The sequence below is a fragment of the Pelophylax lessonae genome (assembly GCF_965119305.1).
Source record: "Pelophylax lessonae genome assembly, chromosome: 2".
Classification (NCBI taxonomy): domain Eukaryota; kingdom Metazoa; phylum Chordata; class Amphibia; order Anura; family Ranidae; genus Pelophylax; species Pelophylax lessonae.
In genome coordinates this window covers 698,889,246-698,904,734 of record NC_138769.1, presented here as the reverse complement: position 1 = coordinate 698,904,734, position 15,489 = coordinate 698,889,246, and the positions used below count along the sequence as shown (strand labels likewise).

At 43.2% G+C, this 15,489-nt stretch overlaps 1 protein-coding gene across 1 annotated transcript in view; it reads left to right on the top strand.

Annotated features, from left to right (window-relative positions):
• Positions 1-10,598, top strand: part of P2RY6 (pyrimidinergic receptor P2Y6) — a 45,028-nt gene extending 34,430 nt beyond the window's left edge. The window contains exon 2 of the mRNA XM_082244323.1: positions 9,510-10,598. Coding sequence (XP_082100449.1) covers positions 9,552-10,541 — 990 coding nt within the window. The 5' untranslated portion in view covers positions 9,510-9,551 and the 3' untranslated portion in view covers positions 10,542-10,598. The remainder of the gene's footprint in view (positions 1-9,509) is intronic.
• The last annotated feature ends 4,891 nt before the right edge of the window (positions 10,599-15,489 follow it).

Genomic DNA, 15,489 nt, shown 5'->3' with positions numbered 1-15,489 from the left:
CTGCTCAGCGGGGATCGATCCACCAATCCCCGTTGAGCAGGCGGATGACAGCTCCGTCTTCGCACTGTGTGCGGAGAGGGAGGTGTCAGATCCCCGCTGCTCTCTATGAGGGAATCGGATGAGAGTGGACCGCCTGTCCGCTCTCATCCGATCCGATCCCCTGGACGGATGGAAAATAGGGTTTCCATCCGTCTGGATTTCACAGACAGGATCAGATGCAGATGGCAGCGGGTGTCAGCGGACATGTCTCCTCTGACATCCGCTGCCCCATAGGGATGCATGGAGGATCCAATCAGATCCGCCTTTAAAAACTGACAGGTGGATCTGATCAGATCGTTCGTGTGAAAGGGGACTTAGGGTGCTGATTGCACTGTCTGGCACATGACCACTGGGGAGAGAATCAATAGATCTGTGTTGGAAGCCACCATTCCCTAATGCCTGAATCACATACTTGTAGGTCAGGGGATCTAAATCTATTAAGCTTTTTCGTAAGCATTGTCTCTGGCCTCAGAACTCTCTTGCAGCTTCCATCAGAGGTATCTCACTTGGGTAATTTTTTTGTAACCGATTACCTTATCAACAAGGGCCTTTTGTAACAATGCATTTCTGTCTTCATTTAGGTTCACATTTGTGCAATGCGGGAATGCACACAAAATTGCATGCGTAACTGCAGCTTACAAGCACATCACTTTTTTTGCAGACACACAGTGGGGCCATTAATTTTAATGAGACCCCGACATGTACAATGCTTTTTGGTGCGGCATAATTTTTTTTTAAAAAAGGGCCTGCACTTCTTTCCTGCATAGGCCAGCCCATTGAAATGAATGGGCTTCCCAAAATGTGTGTACACCTACATTAGCCCCCAGCTACATCACTACCCTAGTCTCAAAATACCAACCTAATCGCTCTCTTCGTTCTTCTCAAAACCTCCTGCTCTCTAGCTCCCTCGTCATCTCCTCCCATACTCACCTCCAGGACTTTCCAGAGCCTCTCCAATCCTATGGAACTCCTTACCCCAATCTGTCTAATTATCTCCTAATTCTCTTCCGAGAAGCCTATCCTACCCACACCTAAAAACTATACTTCCATTTTCTCCATCAGCTCACCCCCCTCCCCCACAGTTATTGCCTTTTGTTTTACTCGACCCTCCCTTCTAGATTGTAAGCTCTAAGGAGCAGGGCCCTCTGATTCCTCCTGTATTGAATTGTATTGTAAATGTACTGTCTGCCCCCATATTGTAAAGCACTGCGCAAGCTGTTGGCGCTATATAAATCCTGTATAATAAGGTATAAGAGCCCATTCAGACTAGGGCGACTTGTCAGCCTGACAAGTCGCGCTCGGTCGCTGTCCATTGAGTGGTACAGGAGCCGTTCTAATAGGAGCAACACACAACGCTCCGACTTAGAAAAAGTGTCCTGTACTACTTTGGGGCGACCTCGGAGCGACTTGCATAGACTTCCATTATGTGAAGTCCCTGCAAGTCGCTCCGAAGTCGTGGTGCACGGGACTGACAAGTCGCCTCCCCAAGTCGTGCAGAGTTGTGTCGCGCTAGTCTGAATGCGCTCTAAACAGAGCTTTATGGGTGTAATGTAAACATTGTATCCAATATCCCAATACCTCTAATCAGAATGAATATGACAGATCAACCAAAAAAAATTTGGTTCTGGCAAACCTTAAACCCACAGAAGATAGTATTCTACAAAAAGTCAAGTTAGACGAGGAAGGGCAGAATGTAATACCTATGCAAATTATGTAAATGATATGTAAAAATATGCAGCTGCAAAGTAGAGTTGATTAATCAGCACCAAACTGTTTCTAGAAAAAAAAAAGTGTTTTTCTGTAATTTCACTTTGATATCTACTGTCCTAATCAAACTCATTAATAGTCTGATTAAAAAGTATGGCAACGCTGCCATCTAGTGTCCCACATACTTTATGTACTTCAAAAAAGGTTCTTTTTTTTTTTTTTTTTTCTTCTGCCTGTAACCTCCCTGCTCCTTAACTCCTGAAAATGCCTATAGTGCAGTGGTTCTTAACCTTGTTGGAGGTACTGAACCCCACCAGTTTCATATGCACATTCACCGAACCCTTCTTAATTGGAAAAATAAAATATAATTTTTTCAAATTCAAAACATAGGTATATATTTAGCTATATATTTATACATAGGTGCACAAAATGAACAAAACCATTAGAAACAAAGAACAAAACCATTAAAACATGATTTTCACACACAAAAAAAAAAAACATAATAATGAATATTTACTGCAAATCAGTGTGACTTCTGCTGTTGTCTTTCAGAGACCAGTTCAGAAATGTGCGGCTTTACCTTGGCAAGTGCCACTCTCATGTCATTTTCGCAACAAAGTGTGTTCCTTTTCTTCGTTTTTATGTCCAGCATCCACTTTCTTTTTTTTCTCGACATAATTAGTATGAAGGGATTAATATTAAGAAAGAAATCACACGACGTACCATCACGACGGTTACAATTCGACTACTGGGCGCGCCAAATTCCCTGCAGCACAGATAGGCCAAGCGATGTTACGTGATCACCTGCAGCCAATGAGCGGGGCATGTCATCACGAATCATATGAGTCGGGTGTGTGTCTTGACCTCTGCCGAACCCGCGAGACTGACTCACCGAACCCCTGGGGTTCGATCGAACCCAGGTTAAGAACCACTGCTATAGTGTGTATGGACATATAGGTTAACATGGAGAGGAGTTACGGTATCTCACAAAAGTGAGTACACCCCTCACATTTTTGTAAATATTCTATTATATCTTTTCATGTGACAACACTGAAGAAATGGCACTTTGCTACAATGTAAAGTAGTGAGTGTACAGCTTGTATAACAGTGTAAATTTGCTGTCCCCTCAAAATAGCTCAACACACAGCCATTAATGTCTAAACCACTGGCAACAAAAGTGAGTACACCCCTAAGTGAAAATGTCCGAATTGGGCCCAAAGTGTCTAAATTTTGTGTGGCCACCATTATTTTCCAGCACTGCCTTAACCCTCTTGGGCATGGAGTTCACCAGAGCTTCACAGGTTACCACTGGAGTCCTCTTCCACTCCTCCATGATGACATCACGGAGCGGTGTTACCTTGCAGAGGAGCAAAGCTGCAAAGCTTGCTGGGCCAGAACAGGAAGGCATCAAGGCAACGCCTCCCGGGCGGGCATAGAGGCAATTTTAAAAGGGAACAACTCCACTGTGGCTACAAGAATAATAAAGATAGTGTATAGTAATGATAATAGAGTAGAGATAGGTATGTAGGTATGTGAAAAGGAAGGAAGAAAGAGGGGGGAACAAAAAAAATTGCAGATCACCGCCATTACTAGTAAAAAATAAAAAAAAACAATAAAAATGACATAAATCTTTCCGTAGTTAGTAAACGCAATAACTTTTGCGCAAACCAATCAAAATACGCTTATTGCGATTTTTTTTTTTTTTTTTTTTACCAAAAACATGTAGCAGAAAACAAATTGGCCTAAAATGTTACATTTTGATTTTTACATTTTATTTTGAGAATTTCATATAAAAAATATGTGAAAAATATTATTTTTTTCAAAATTGTCGCTCTTTTTTTGTTTATAGCGCAAAAAATAAAAATCGCACAGGTGATCAAATACCACCAAAAGAAAGCTCTGTTTGTGGGAAAAAAAGGACGTCAGTTTCGTTTGGGTACAGCAAGTGATCATATGACCATATAAACATTAAAAGAGTTCTATAATAATTGAGCCAAAATCTTTCACCCTGGCGTGATATCCATAGGAAAGTGTGAACACGATCCTCCACCGTCACCAATGAACACACTGACTCTTACCACAATTTGAGGACTATTGCTCCCACAACGGTCAAACAGCGCAGTGGGTGATTTAAAAGGATCACTCACCCTTTAATCCAGGTCAATCGTGTGTCCAAACCACTCAACAGACCAAGAGAAAAGGGGTTGGGACTTTAAATGAGGCAATGGTTAGCAGCTGATGAAATGTGTAAAAATAATATTTAATTAATAATCTGATAGACAAGAAAACCATAGCGTTTACAGAAGAAAAATACATGTTGAAAAAATAAGCCAGTATATATAAAATACATGAACAGCAGGTAAATACAATACATCATTCCAAAAATTACACCATATCATATATAGAAACAAAGTACATCATGTAATAGTAGTAGTACGGCTGCATCAATGGACACTCGACGCGTTTCATGCGTTAAACGCATTTCCTCAGGAGTGGATGCAGGACATAGGTCTGCAAAAAAAGTGTATGCATGAGTATCTATGGAAATTGTCCCAAAACTCGGGGAAGACAGGAAAAAATATGACTTACGAATAGGCTCAGAGTTGGAATAGTATTGAAGGTGGCAGATGGCTGAGAAATATAATGTCCAACTCAGGAGCTGAGGGAGCATGACCAGCGGCAGTCCAAAGCACAACCAAAGCCCACTCCAGGGATTGGAGGTCCCCAACAAAAAGGGTAGAAAAATGTACATGCAGCAGCAAAAGAGTATGTCTGTAAAAATAATTAAATAAGCAGTGTGTAACGAGTATAAAGATAATGCTGCTTTCATGTTAATGTAAATATCTGGAAAACCTAATCCAACGATAAGAAAAGTAGTGGAGTAGAAATTGGGACAAAAAGTGAACATCCCAAAAAAAAAAAGCTAATACCAATGGACACTATTCTGTACTAATCCTCTTGGACCTCTCTGCTGCCTTTGACACAGTGGACCACCCCCTCCCCCTCAAAAACTCCTCTCCCTTGGTCTCTGTGACTGTACTCTTCACTGGTTCTCAGCCTACCTATCCCAACGCACCTTCAGTGCCGCTTACAAATCTGCTACCTCCTTTCATCTTCCTTTCTCAGTTGGGGTCCCCCATAGTTCTGTTCTTGGACCTCCTTCTTTTCTCAATTTACACCTCCTCCCTGTGTCAGCTGATTGCCTCCCATTGCTTTCAATATCATCTCTATGCTGACGAAACCCAAATCTATCTCTCCACCCCTCAGCTCACTCCATCAGTCTCCTCACGCATCACCAACTTACTAACAGACATATCAGCCTGGATGTCGCATCACTTCCTCAAACTCAACCTATCCAAAGCCAAGCTCATGATATTTCCTCCCCCACGTTCCTCCTCCCCTGATTTCTCTGTCAAAATCAATGGCTCAACTATCAACCCCCCCATGTCACTCTCCTAGGTGTAATCCTGGACTCTGAACTATCCTTTCGGCCCCACATCCAGTCACTTTCCAAAGCTTGCCACCTCAACTTCCGCAACATCTCCCAAGTTACACCCCTTTCTAACCAAGGACACCACAAAACTTCTAATCCAATCCCTGGTCATCTCGCGTCTCAATTAGTGCAACTCCCTCCTCATTGGCTTACTTTTAAATAGGCTATCCCCCTTTCAGTCCATCATGAACTCTGTTGCCAGGCTCATCCACCTTACAAACCGCTCAGCATCTGCTACCCCTCTTTGTCAATCCCTCCATTGGCTGCCACTCAACCAACAAATTAAATTCAAGATACTAACAATAACTTACAAAGCTATCTATAACTTGGCCCCCAGCACAGTACATCACTAACCTGGTCTGAAAATACCAACCAAATCGTTCTCTTCTTTCCTCCCAGGATCTCCTGCTCTCTTGCTCCCTTGTCACCTCTTCCCATTCTCGCCTCCAGGACTTCTCTCGAGCCTCTCCCATTCTCTGGAATTCTCTCCCCTGATCTGTCCGACTATCTCCTACATTGTCCACTTTCAGACGATTCCTGAAAACGCATCTCTTCAGAGAAGCCTATCTGGCCCCCTACCAAACAACTGTACATTTATTTTCTCCATCAGCACATTCCCCCACAGTTATTACCTCTTGACCCACCCTCCTTAGATTGTAAGCTCTAACGAGCAAGGCCCTCTGATTCCTACTCTATTAAAGTGTATTGTATTTGTACTGTCTACACTCAAGTTGTAAATCGCTGCGTAAACTGTCGGCGCTATATAAATCCTGTATAATAATAATACTCACTGCCCTCCCAAAAAATAAACTGTAACTTCGCTAAAGGCTAGGGGCGTGGAGGGAACCAGGGGGACTTCATCTTTTGGGTGAACTTCCACTTTGGGTCATTACAGAAATGATCCAGCCATTTTTAGAGGGCTTAGTCAGAAATGTAAGGCTTCAGTCGCACAGGCGTTTGGTATGGCATATGGGTAGCTGAGGACAACAGTATTCCTAAATGTAATAATAATAATCACAAGCAGAGCCGGTACAGGGGGGGGGCGAAGGCGCGGGTGCCCTGGGCGGCACCATTTAGTAGAGGAAGGGGGGCGCAGCGCAGCACAGGTGAAGTGTGTGTGACTACTAACACACCGGGCGGGCTGGCGAGGGGCCGCTAATAGCTGTAACGAAGTGAGACCTTCACTTCCCTGTCAGGCGGGTATCTCCACTAACAGGGAAGTGAAGGGCTCACTTCGTTACAGGCAGCCATTAGCGGCCGCTCACCCGCCCGCCTGGTGTGTTAGTTCATACCAGGGGTGGACTGACCCATCTGACTGAGTGCCCAGGACCAGGGGGGGGGGCCCAAGAGAGGCTCCTGGGGATGAAGTCAGTGCCGGATTAACGTCCGGCATTGTGCTTCATTCAGTGAAGATTCCTGTCAGGCTGCCTTCAGTTCTCCGAATTCCCTGTCCGCCTCCTCTCTCCCCGCCCGCCTCGATGACCCTCTTGCTTGCTAGGACCGGCACTGCTCACGAGTACGGACACAGCTTGGTCGGCTTGGAATGACACTACTCCCGGTTTTTAACATTGGCGTCTATAGGAAATCTTGGTCAACTTGACATAGCACTGCTGCCGGTTTTTAACATTGGCGTCTATGGGAAATCTCAGTCAGCTTGACATGGCACTGCTCCCTGTCTAACATTGGCGTCTATAGGACATCTTGGTCAGCTTGACATGGCACTGCTCCTTGTTTTTAACATTGGCATCTATGGGAAATATTGGTTTTGAAATGACACTGACTTTTTCTTTATACCCCGGGGGCAGGGGGGGGGCGCAGTTTTCCATCTTCGCACTGGGCACCAGATGACCTTGTCCCGGCACTGATCACAAGAACAGTCAGCGCTAGAAGATGATGTCTCCAGGCAGCTTGTAAAATGGGTCAGCATACAAAACCTTGAAAAAGTGAATACGTAATACGTAGTGTCCCCTGGGACGTGCACTGACACAAAACACGTTAGGCGGAGCTATACGTGCTAACGTTAGCCCGCCGGTTCCGGAATCAGCGGCCATTTTAGTAAGTGTTGTGCCCAAATTGTTTGCTTTCTTGCTGTGATGGAGAACTTTATTTTATTTTGATGGATGTATATACAATTCCTGAATAATTTACTACAAGATATACTATTTCTTGTGGCTCCATGTGGTGAGCGTCCCTCCTAGGCTTGGTATATCGATGATGTGGCAGCCCCCTGCCTGAGAGGAGGATCATAACAAAAGGTTGTTTTCCCACATTGTGAAGCCCTCTGCCTATTTGTGAAGCCCTCTGCCTATTCTTGTGTTATCTGATTTCTTTATGCAGCTCGATATTCTATGTATTCTGTATTCTTAAATGGTCCTAAATTCTGGTTCAAGTATTTGTTGCCACAATCCCATTCAACAAACAACCAAGAATTACTAGGCTACCTTCTGTGTATGTGATGGGTGCTGCTCCAGCATTTCCTTCAGTCTTGTACAGTACTCTTATACTGAAACTGCTAACTGCTACTGCATCCCGTTAGCTACTTACAGTGTGCCTTAGATGCTGTGGCAAGTCAAATTCTGAGAATGTTTGAATTTCTGACTGGAGGATGTCCTGCATCATGTAATCCTTTTCTTCCTAGCGTGACCATCGCTCACCTGCCCCTTTTTATTCATTGGAACTTGATTTTTTTATCATGAATGCTCAACATCATATGAGGATGCTATCTAAGGAGATCTGCGTGCAAATAGACTGCCTAGTACTCCAGAATAACATCCACCCATCAAGACAATTTGATATTTGCATGACTCCTACAAAGAGTCAGCCCACTACTTACATCAGGGCTGAGGATTCTGGAGAGGAGCACTGAGGCAGGGTCCTGTGATGCTTTCAGGCAGGCAGCTATCTACAGAACCCTTCTGGCCCCTCCCACCAGCCATAATCTGTCCACATTGTATAGAGCAGCACAAAGCTCCAGTGATGAAATTCTTGGGTCCAAATAGGGTATGCCTTAACCACTTTACCACCGGAGGATTTTGCTGTCTTCCGTCCAGGCCACTTTTTGCAATTCGGCGCTGTGCGACTTTAACTGACAATTGCGCGGTCGTGCGACGCTGTACCCAAACGAAATTTACGTCCTTTTTTTCCCACAAACAGAGCTTTCTTTTGGTGGTATTTGATCACCTGTGCGATTTTTACTTTTTGCGCTATAAACAAAAAAACAGCGTTTATTTTGAAAAAATAACAATATTTTTAACATTTTTTTATATGAAATTCCCCCCCCCCCCCAAAAAAATGTAAAAATCGATTTTTTTTTTAATTTTTTGCCAATTTGTTTTCTGCTACCTATGTTTGGTAAAAAAAATCGCAATAAGCGTATTTTGATTGGTTTGCGCAAAAGTTATTGCGTTTACTAACTAAGGGAAAGATTTCTGTCATTTTTTGGTGTTTTTTTTTAACGCGTAATGGCGTTGATCTGCGATTTTTTTTGCGGGACTGCGACATTGCGGCGGACAGATCGGACCCTTGACTGACATTTTTGACACTTTTGGGGGTACCAGTGACATTACTGCAGTAATCAGTGCTATATATATGCACTGTTACTGTAAAAATGACACTGGCAGTGAAGGGGTTAATTTTATTGGAGAGGGAGGGGTTAATGTATGCCTGGTGCTTACTGACGTGTGTGGGGGGAGGTGACTTTGTGAGACAGGGACAGATCGGATGTCCAGCTATGCTGAACACTCCGATCTGTCACTCCCTGTCACTTAGGAGATATGCCCGCTCTGTTTACACAGGCGGGCGGATCTCCTCACTCGATTCCCCGACGATCGGAGCAGAGCAGCGGCGATCGCCGCTGCTCCTCCCCTGGCCCGACTCCCGCTGTGAATGAAAACAGCGGGAGCGTGCCGCCTACAGGGGGAGGAGTGCAGCGATGTAGGTCTACGTCGCTGGACGGGATCGTGCCACTTTGCCGCAGTACGCTCAATGTGAGCGGTGGGCAAGTGGTTAAAAATGCAAAGATTTTTTTTTTAAATATCATTCCCGTGTTGAGGGACCAAGCAAGGCAAAATATAAGCATAAACTTTAGCTTTATACACGGGCTAAAAAGTTTCCTTTTTTTTTTGTCAACTACATAAAACGAGAAAAGATATGCCTAGAATAACCTATTTCATTTTTTTTCATTATCTATTATGTGGGTTTTCTTTTTTAACAAAATCTATGTTTGAGGTGCTTTTGTAACATTACAGTCTTTTTGTTTTGCTTTTTTCAGATTTCTGGTGTGACCATGTGACCTCTTCTGCCTTCTTCAAGCATGGATAACATCACATCGGTTGTCACTGCGAAGAATTCTTGCACCTTTCATGAGGAGTTCAAGCAAATTCTGCTCCCGGTGGTCTATTCTGTAGTATTAGTTTTTGGTCTTCCACTCAACTTTATTGTCATTCTTCAAGTATGGCTGTCAAGAAAGGCCTTGACTCGCACAGCCATCTACACCCTAAACTTAGCCATGGCAGATTTGCTCTATGTGTGTTCCCTTCCACTTCTCATCTATAACTATACCCATCATGACTACTGGCCCTTTGGGGACTTCACATGCCGGTTTGTCAGATTCCAGTTTTACACAAACCTGCATGGGAGCATCATGTTCCTCACCTGTATGAGCTTCCAAAGGTATATGGGCATATGCCACCCCTTGTCTGTCTGGCATAAAAAGAGGGGCAAGAAGTTTACATGGGTGGTGTGTGGGGCGGTTTGGTTCATCGTCATTGTCCAATGTATCCCCACTTTTTTGTTTGCATCCACCGGAATTCAGAGGAACAGAACTGTTTGTTATGACTTAAGCCCCCCAGACCTCTCCTCTAAATATTTTCCTTATGGTATAATTTTGACTATAACAGGGTTTTTAATCCCTTTCATTGCCATTGTGTCCTGCTATTGTGCCATGACCAAGATCCTCTGCCAGAAGGATGACCTTGCTGATTTAGCAGTTCGAAGGAGGAAAGACAAAGCCATCCGTACAATTATCATTGTGGTTCTGGTCTTCGCCATAAGCTTCTTCCCATTTCATTTGACCAAAACCATATATTTGGTAGTACGTTCCAGGCCTGGTGTACCTTGCCTGGTTTTGCAGACTTTTGCCATTGTGTATAAGTGCACCAGGCCATTCGCCAGCATGAACAGCGTGTTGGACCCCATCTTGTTCTATTTCACCCAGCAGAGGTTTCGACAGAGCACTAAGACATTGATGAAGAGAGTCACTTACAAGTGGAAGAGTGAGACCAGCACCAAGCCACCAAAATGACCATCACAGCTGGAGACCCTGAACACATTAGGGACATACCTCTAAATGACAGGCAACCCTGATGAGTTATTGATGAACACATTAGGGACATACCTCTAAATGACAGGCAACCCTGATGAGTTATTGATGAACACATTAGGGACATACCTCTAAATGACAGGCAAACATGATGAGTTTTTGATGAACTGGAAGATCTCAAATGAGGCAGGTACATGTTCTCCTGCAAAACCGACTCCACTGCCTAGTCGTTTAACCTTTGTGTTCTCTGTTAGAGGTGTTCAGTTGTCCTTCAATATTACAAAAGTCTGCTTTTGTAGTACAATTCAGAGTCCAACTGTAAACCAGGGCAACAAAAACACTTCTGTTTTTATGAAGAAATGTAGAAAAAGCAAGCAAAGACTGGTGTGTTTACTTGAGGGAAAGCTTGCACAAGCTGATAGATGCAAGTTGAAGAAGTCTTTTAAAATGCTTAATTTTTATACACAGTTTTAGTCCGGAACTGTTGCATTTTAATTATTTAATTACGTTTTGGTTTTTTAGTATGAAATTGGAAATTTAAAAAATGACTTTTCCTTGTGAGAAACTCGACCGGCTAACTAAGGTAACCTGCTGATATGACTATTGCCCCCCCTTTCCTCATTCAGCCAGCCCTGCCCTGCATCTCTCGGTGAATAGAGGTTTCCCTGTAACATCCTGACATCACTTTGAACCATTAAAGTCCCCAAGCAGCAACTTTAAAGTATAACTAAAGGCAAAACTTCCATTTTTTTATTGGATATAATGTAGAGGAATGAGAACGCTTGTCTAGTTTTTATTGCAGTCTGTGTCCTCGTTAAGGAGATTTAGGCCCCGTTCACATAGGGGCGATCCGACTTCCAGGGGCGACCTCCGAGGTCGCGGTGCGAGCAGCGCGCCGCGACCTCAGAGCGGCCGGCACAGACTTCATAACATTGAAGTCTATGACGGTCGCTCCGGGTCGCCCCAAAGAAGCTCCGGACCCTTTTTCTAAGTCGGACCGACTTGTGTCGCTCCTATTAGAACGGGTCCGCAGCTTCCCTATGGAAGGCGACCTACGGCGACCTGTGAGGCGACCAGGTCGCCTCACAGGTCGCCTCAGTGTGAACGGGGACTAACTCTCTCCATTTGTCCAGTTTACCAATACTATTGAAAGTAAAAAAAACACATTTTGGGTTGTCCCCAGAAAAGTAATAGAGAGGAAATCTTCCAATTGGGACACTAGTTCTGGTGGCCTGGGGGTCTCCAAGGTATTTCTTTAATTTGCAGGGATTTCCTCTTACTTCCTGTTCAGCTTTGGGACAGGAAATAAAGGGAAATCTCCAGAATGGGACACAGATGGTGAAAAAAATCTGGCAGGGGTTACAACCCTCCCTTACTCTATCTCAAAAAAAGAAAAAAAAAGAAACCTTTTTACCTATAGTTTTTCTTAAAGACCAGTGGCAAAACAGCATTGACATGTCATGCCATTCTCCAATAAATAGTTTAGTCCTTTGCCAACCACCCATCCCATCCATCCCATAGCCAACCATCCATTTAGTAGACATATATGACCACAAGTGTAGGTCAAACTGCACTTCTGAAGTGTCATCTTGTTTTCCAAGCTCCCATGTCCCTATTTTTAAAAGCCATTCAGGTCTCTACCTGACATATATACTAGCTGCCATCACTCCCTACAATATGCCAGCTGTTCCAGATGCCGAGGAAGGTGGGTTCTCAAAACACTCTGAACTAGATAACCCCATTACCTTCTTTAAGCCTCGTACACACGCACCGATTGTTGGCCGACCGATCGGCCGTCTTTTGTCCAGTGTTGTTGTGTTGGTTGGAATGTGCTCTAGACTGCACACGAATTTTCTCAGCCAACAAAAACCAACTGCAGAAGTGATGTCATGTTCTGGTTTACTTTTCGTGTGTTTTTTCTTCTCTGAGCATGCCCAGTCTTGCTCATCAGATTTTTGTCTGCCGAAATCTGTACTGACTGAAGAACAATCGGCCGTTCTGTTGACGGCCAACAAAAATTTTATAGCATGCACATCAGATTTTGTTCGGCCGAAAAGTCGCAGTCGGTTGTCGGAAGCATCATACTAACAAGCTGACAAACGGCCGATCGGACGTTGGCCGAAAATTCACAGCCAACAATCGGTGCGTGTGTACGAGGCTTTAGTGTCCTTGTCTGGGAAGATAGCTTATTTTGGAGCAGGCCGGGTGGAGGGAAGCTACAGTCATGTAAAAAGGAACCCTATGGAAAATGTTGCATTTTCAGCCATATTTGAACAGGCAAACATTAGATCTTCATCTAAAAAGTGCCTACAGATCAAGTTGAACAAAAACAAAAATTCAACAAAACTATAAACAGATGTAAGGGAAAGAGTAAAGTATTCTCTTGGCCTCAGAAGCTGGTATTGTCTCTTTTAGCAGAAATTACTTTTTCAAGGCATTCTGCATAACTACACCCACTCTCTCCCGTTGACCATGCCTTCAAGGAAAATTTCTTCAGTTGTAAGATAATTGTGGGGTTTCATTGCTGTCTGGTTTTAAATTTCCCCACAACATTTTAATGGGATTTTAGTAACTGCTTTTAACTAGTCCATTGTCCTTCATTTCTACTTATTGAGCCATTCCTTGGGTGGATTTGTTAGTGTGTTTCGGATCATTATAGAGTTATAAAGATTAATTTCCACTTCAAGTTTAATCTTTTGGACAGATGGTCTCACTTTCTTATCAAGGACACTTTAAAATGATGCAAATTTCAAAGCTGGCTTAACTACTGCAAGCTTTCCAGGTTCTGAAGCTGCGGACCTTAATATTTCCACCACTGAGTTTTACAGTTGCACTAAGGGTGTTTTCCCAAAATGCTGTTCTCAGTTTGCACCAAACAGGTCTGCTATCACTTAAGCCAAAAACCTTTGATTGATTGAGTCAACAGCAGATAACCCGTGTGATTTATTGTAGGTTAAATGACAAACTGTAGTCTTGTTCTAATTTTCGTTTTTGGACAGAAAAGGTATATTCAAGGCACTTTGAAACTATTGCAAGACTTACTGGCAGATCCCACAATTCAATTTTTTTTTGTATATCAAACTGTCAGCCTCTGTGCTGAATTTGCTGGGCCAGCCAGTCCTGAAAAAACTAGTAGCCATTTAAAATGTATTTTTTCAGTGGATGCAAATTTTATAGTTGACTTGATGACAGTTATGATTGGTTTAAAATCTTAAATAATTTGGCAATCTTTTTAAACTTTAGGCATTTTCTTTTTGAGAGCCATAAAGAGCTTTTTTGATCTTGACATGATGACCCCACACAGCACTAGCATAGAGAACACAGATATCTGCAATTTAAAGAAGACCAGTTCCACCTGTCTACAACCTAATGAGGTGTCAATCATTGGCTCCTAACATAGACCACCTGATTTTAATTTCCTGGATTTGGAGTAACTTTAAATGTAGGGCCGTACTAACTTTTTCCATGTGACCAGTCTCCATTCTTGCTAAGCCAAATACCAGCGCAAACAAGTATGGTGTTAAAAACCAAATGAATAATAAATAAATAAATAGCGAATATATATCAAATAAAAATATGAAATATCACTCATAAATACATTAAAGTGCAATGTGCAATAAACATGCATCACATATAATGTTATATGAACGTGACAATAGTTCTGAACGTGTCCCCCTCCACGATATATATTCGCTATTTACTTATTTATTATTCATTTGGTTTTTAACACCATACTTGTTTGCGCTGGTATTTGGCTTAGCACTTTGTAAATTTGGTCATCACCATTTTTTGAACAGCTGCACCCAGGTATAGGTTTATTTAGTTCTTTTGTCCATAGCGCGGTACAAATTTTTGATTTTCAAGTCTCCATTCTTGTTATTTGGTATATGATAATTAATACACTATGTCACATGTGTCAAACACAAGGCCCACGGGCCGTATCCGGCCCTCCTGCTTATTTCATGTGGCCCTCGCACAGCTCCTGCAGCTCCGCCTCCAGCTTCTTCCTGGCAGCAGCACAAAGTAAAGGGGGTGCTTTGCCATGTAAGGGAGAGTGAGGGACTCTTCACTTCTGATGGTGGGGGGAGTTCTTGACATCTGATGTAAGGGGGGTGGGGTGCTTTGGACATAAGTATTATGAGAATAATACAATTCTATGCCAGTTGAAAAAAAGGGTTTCACACTGCAGTTATCATCCACAAGAAACTTTATTGGAGACTGCTCAGACAGAACACCAAGGCCGAATAATCTGCCTCAGCAGTCTTCAATAAAGTTTCTTGTGGATGATACTAGCTGTGTGCGACCCTTCTTTTCAGACTTGCATCATCTGCTACAGGAGTGTGAGTGGGCTCTGTGCTGGTGTGCACCTGCCCTTCACATCTTAAAGCGGAGTTCCTGCCTGAAATACCTTTTTTACCTAAAAATACCCCTATAATACTAATCCATCGCCCTTTACAGAACCGCTATTCTCATACTTACAAGGTGTACAGTATTGAATTTTAGTCAAAATCTTACTTTTAAAAACGCTGTCTGGGCGTGGCCATCTTGGATGTGGGCATCTGAAGCCGCAGTGTAATCTGCTGTGTCCTTCTTCCTGATTCCAGGGAGTGTTCTGGGAGTTCTTCCTGATTCCAGCCTCCTGGGAGTGATGACAGACCGCTCCCAGGATGCAATGCAAAGGCGGAAGTGATGTCGGTGGCTGCAGCCACAGAGGGGGGAGAAGGAGGATGTACAGTACAAAATACCCTGAAAATAAGGTAAGGGACCCCCGAAAAAAATTCGAAAATGCCCAATTGTTGATCAGCATAGCGGGCACTGCAGGAATCACTAAAGTTGCAAAATAGGCCGGAACTCAACTTTTAAGTCTTAAATTGTTACTAAAACCAGTATTAATCAAATGCAGAGGCAATTTTTTAATATGATCAAGTGT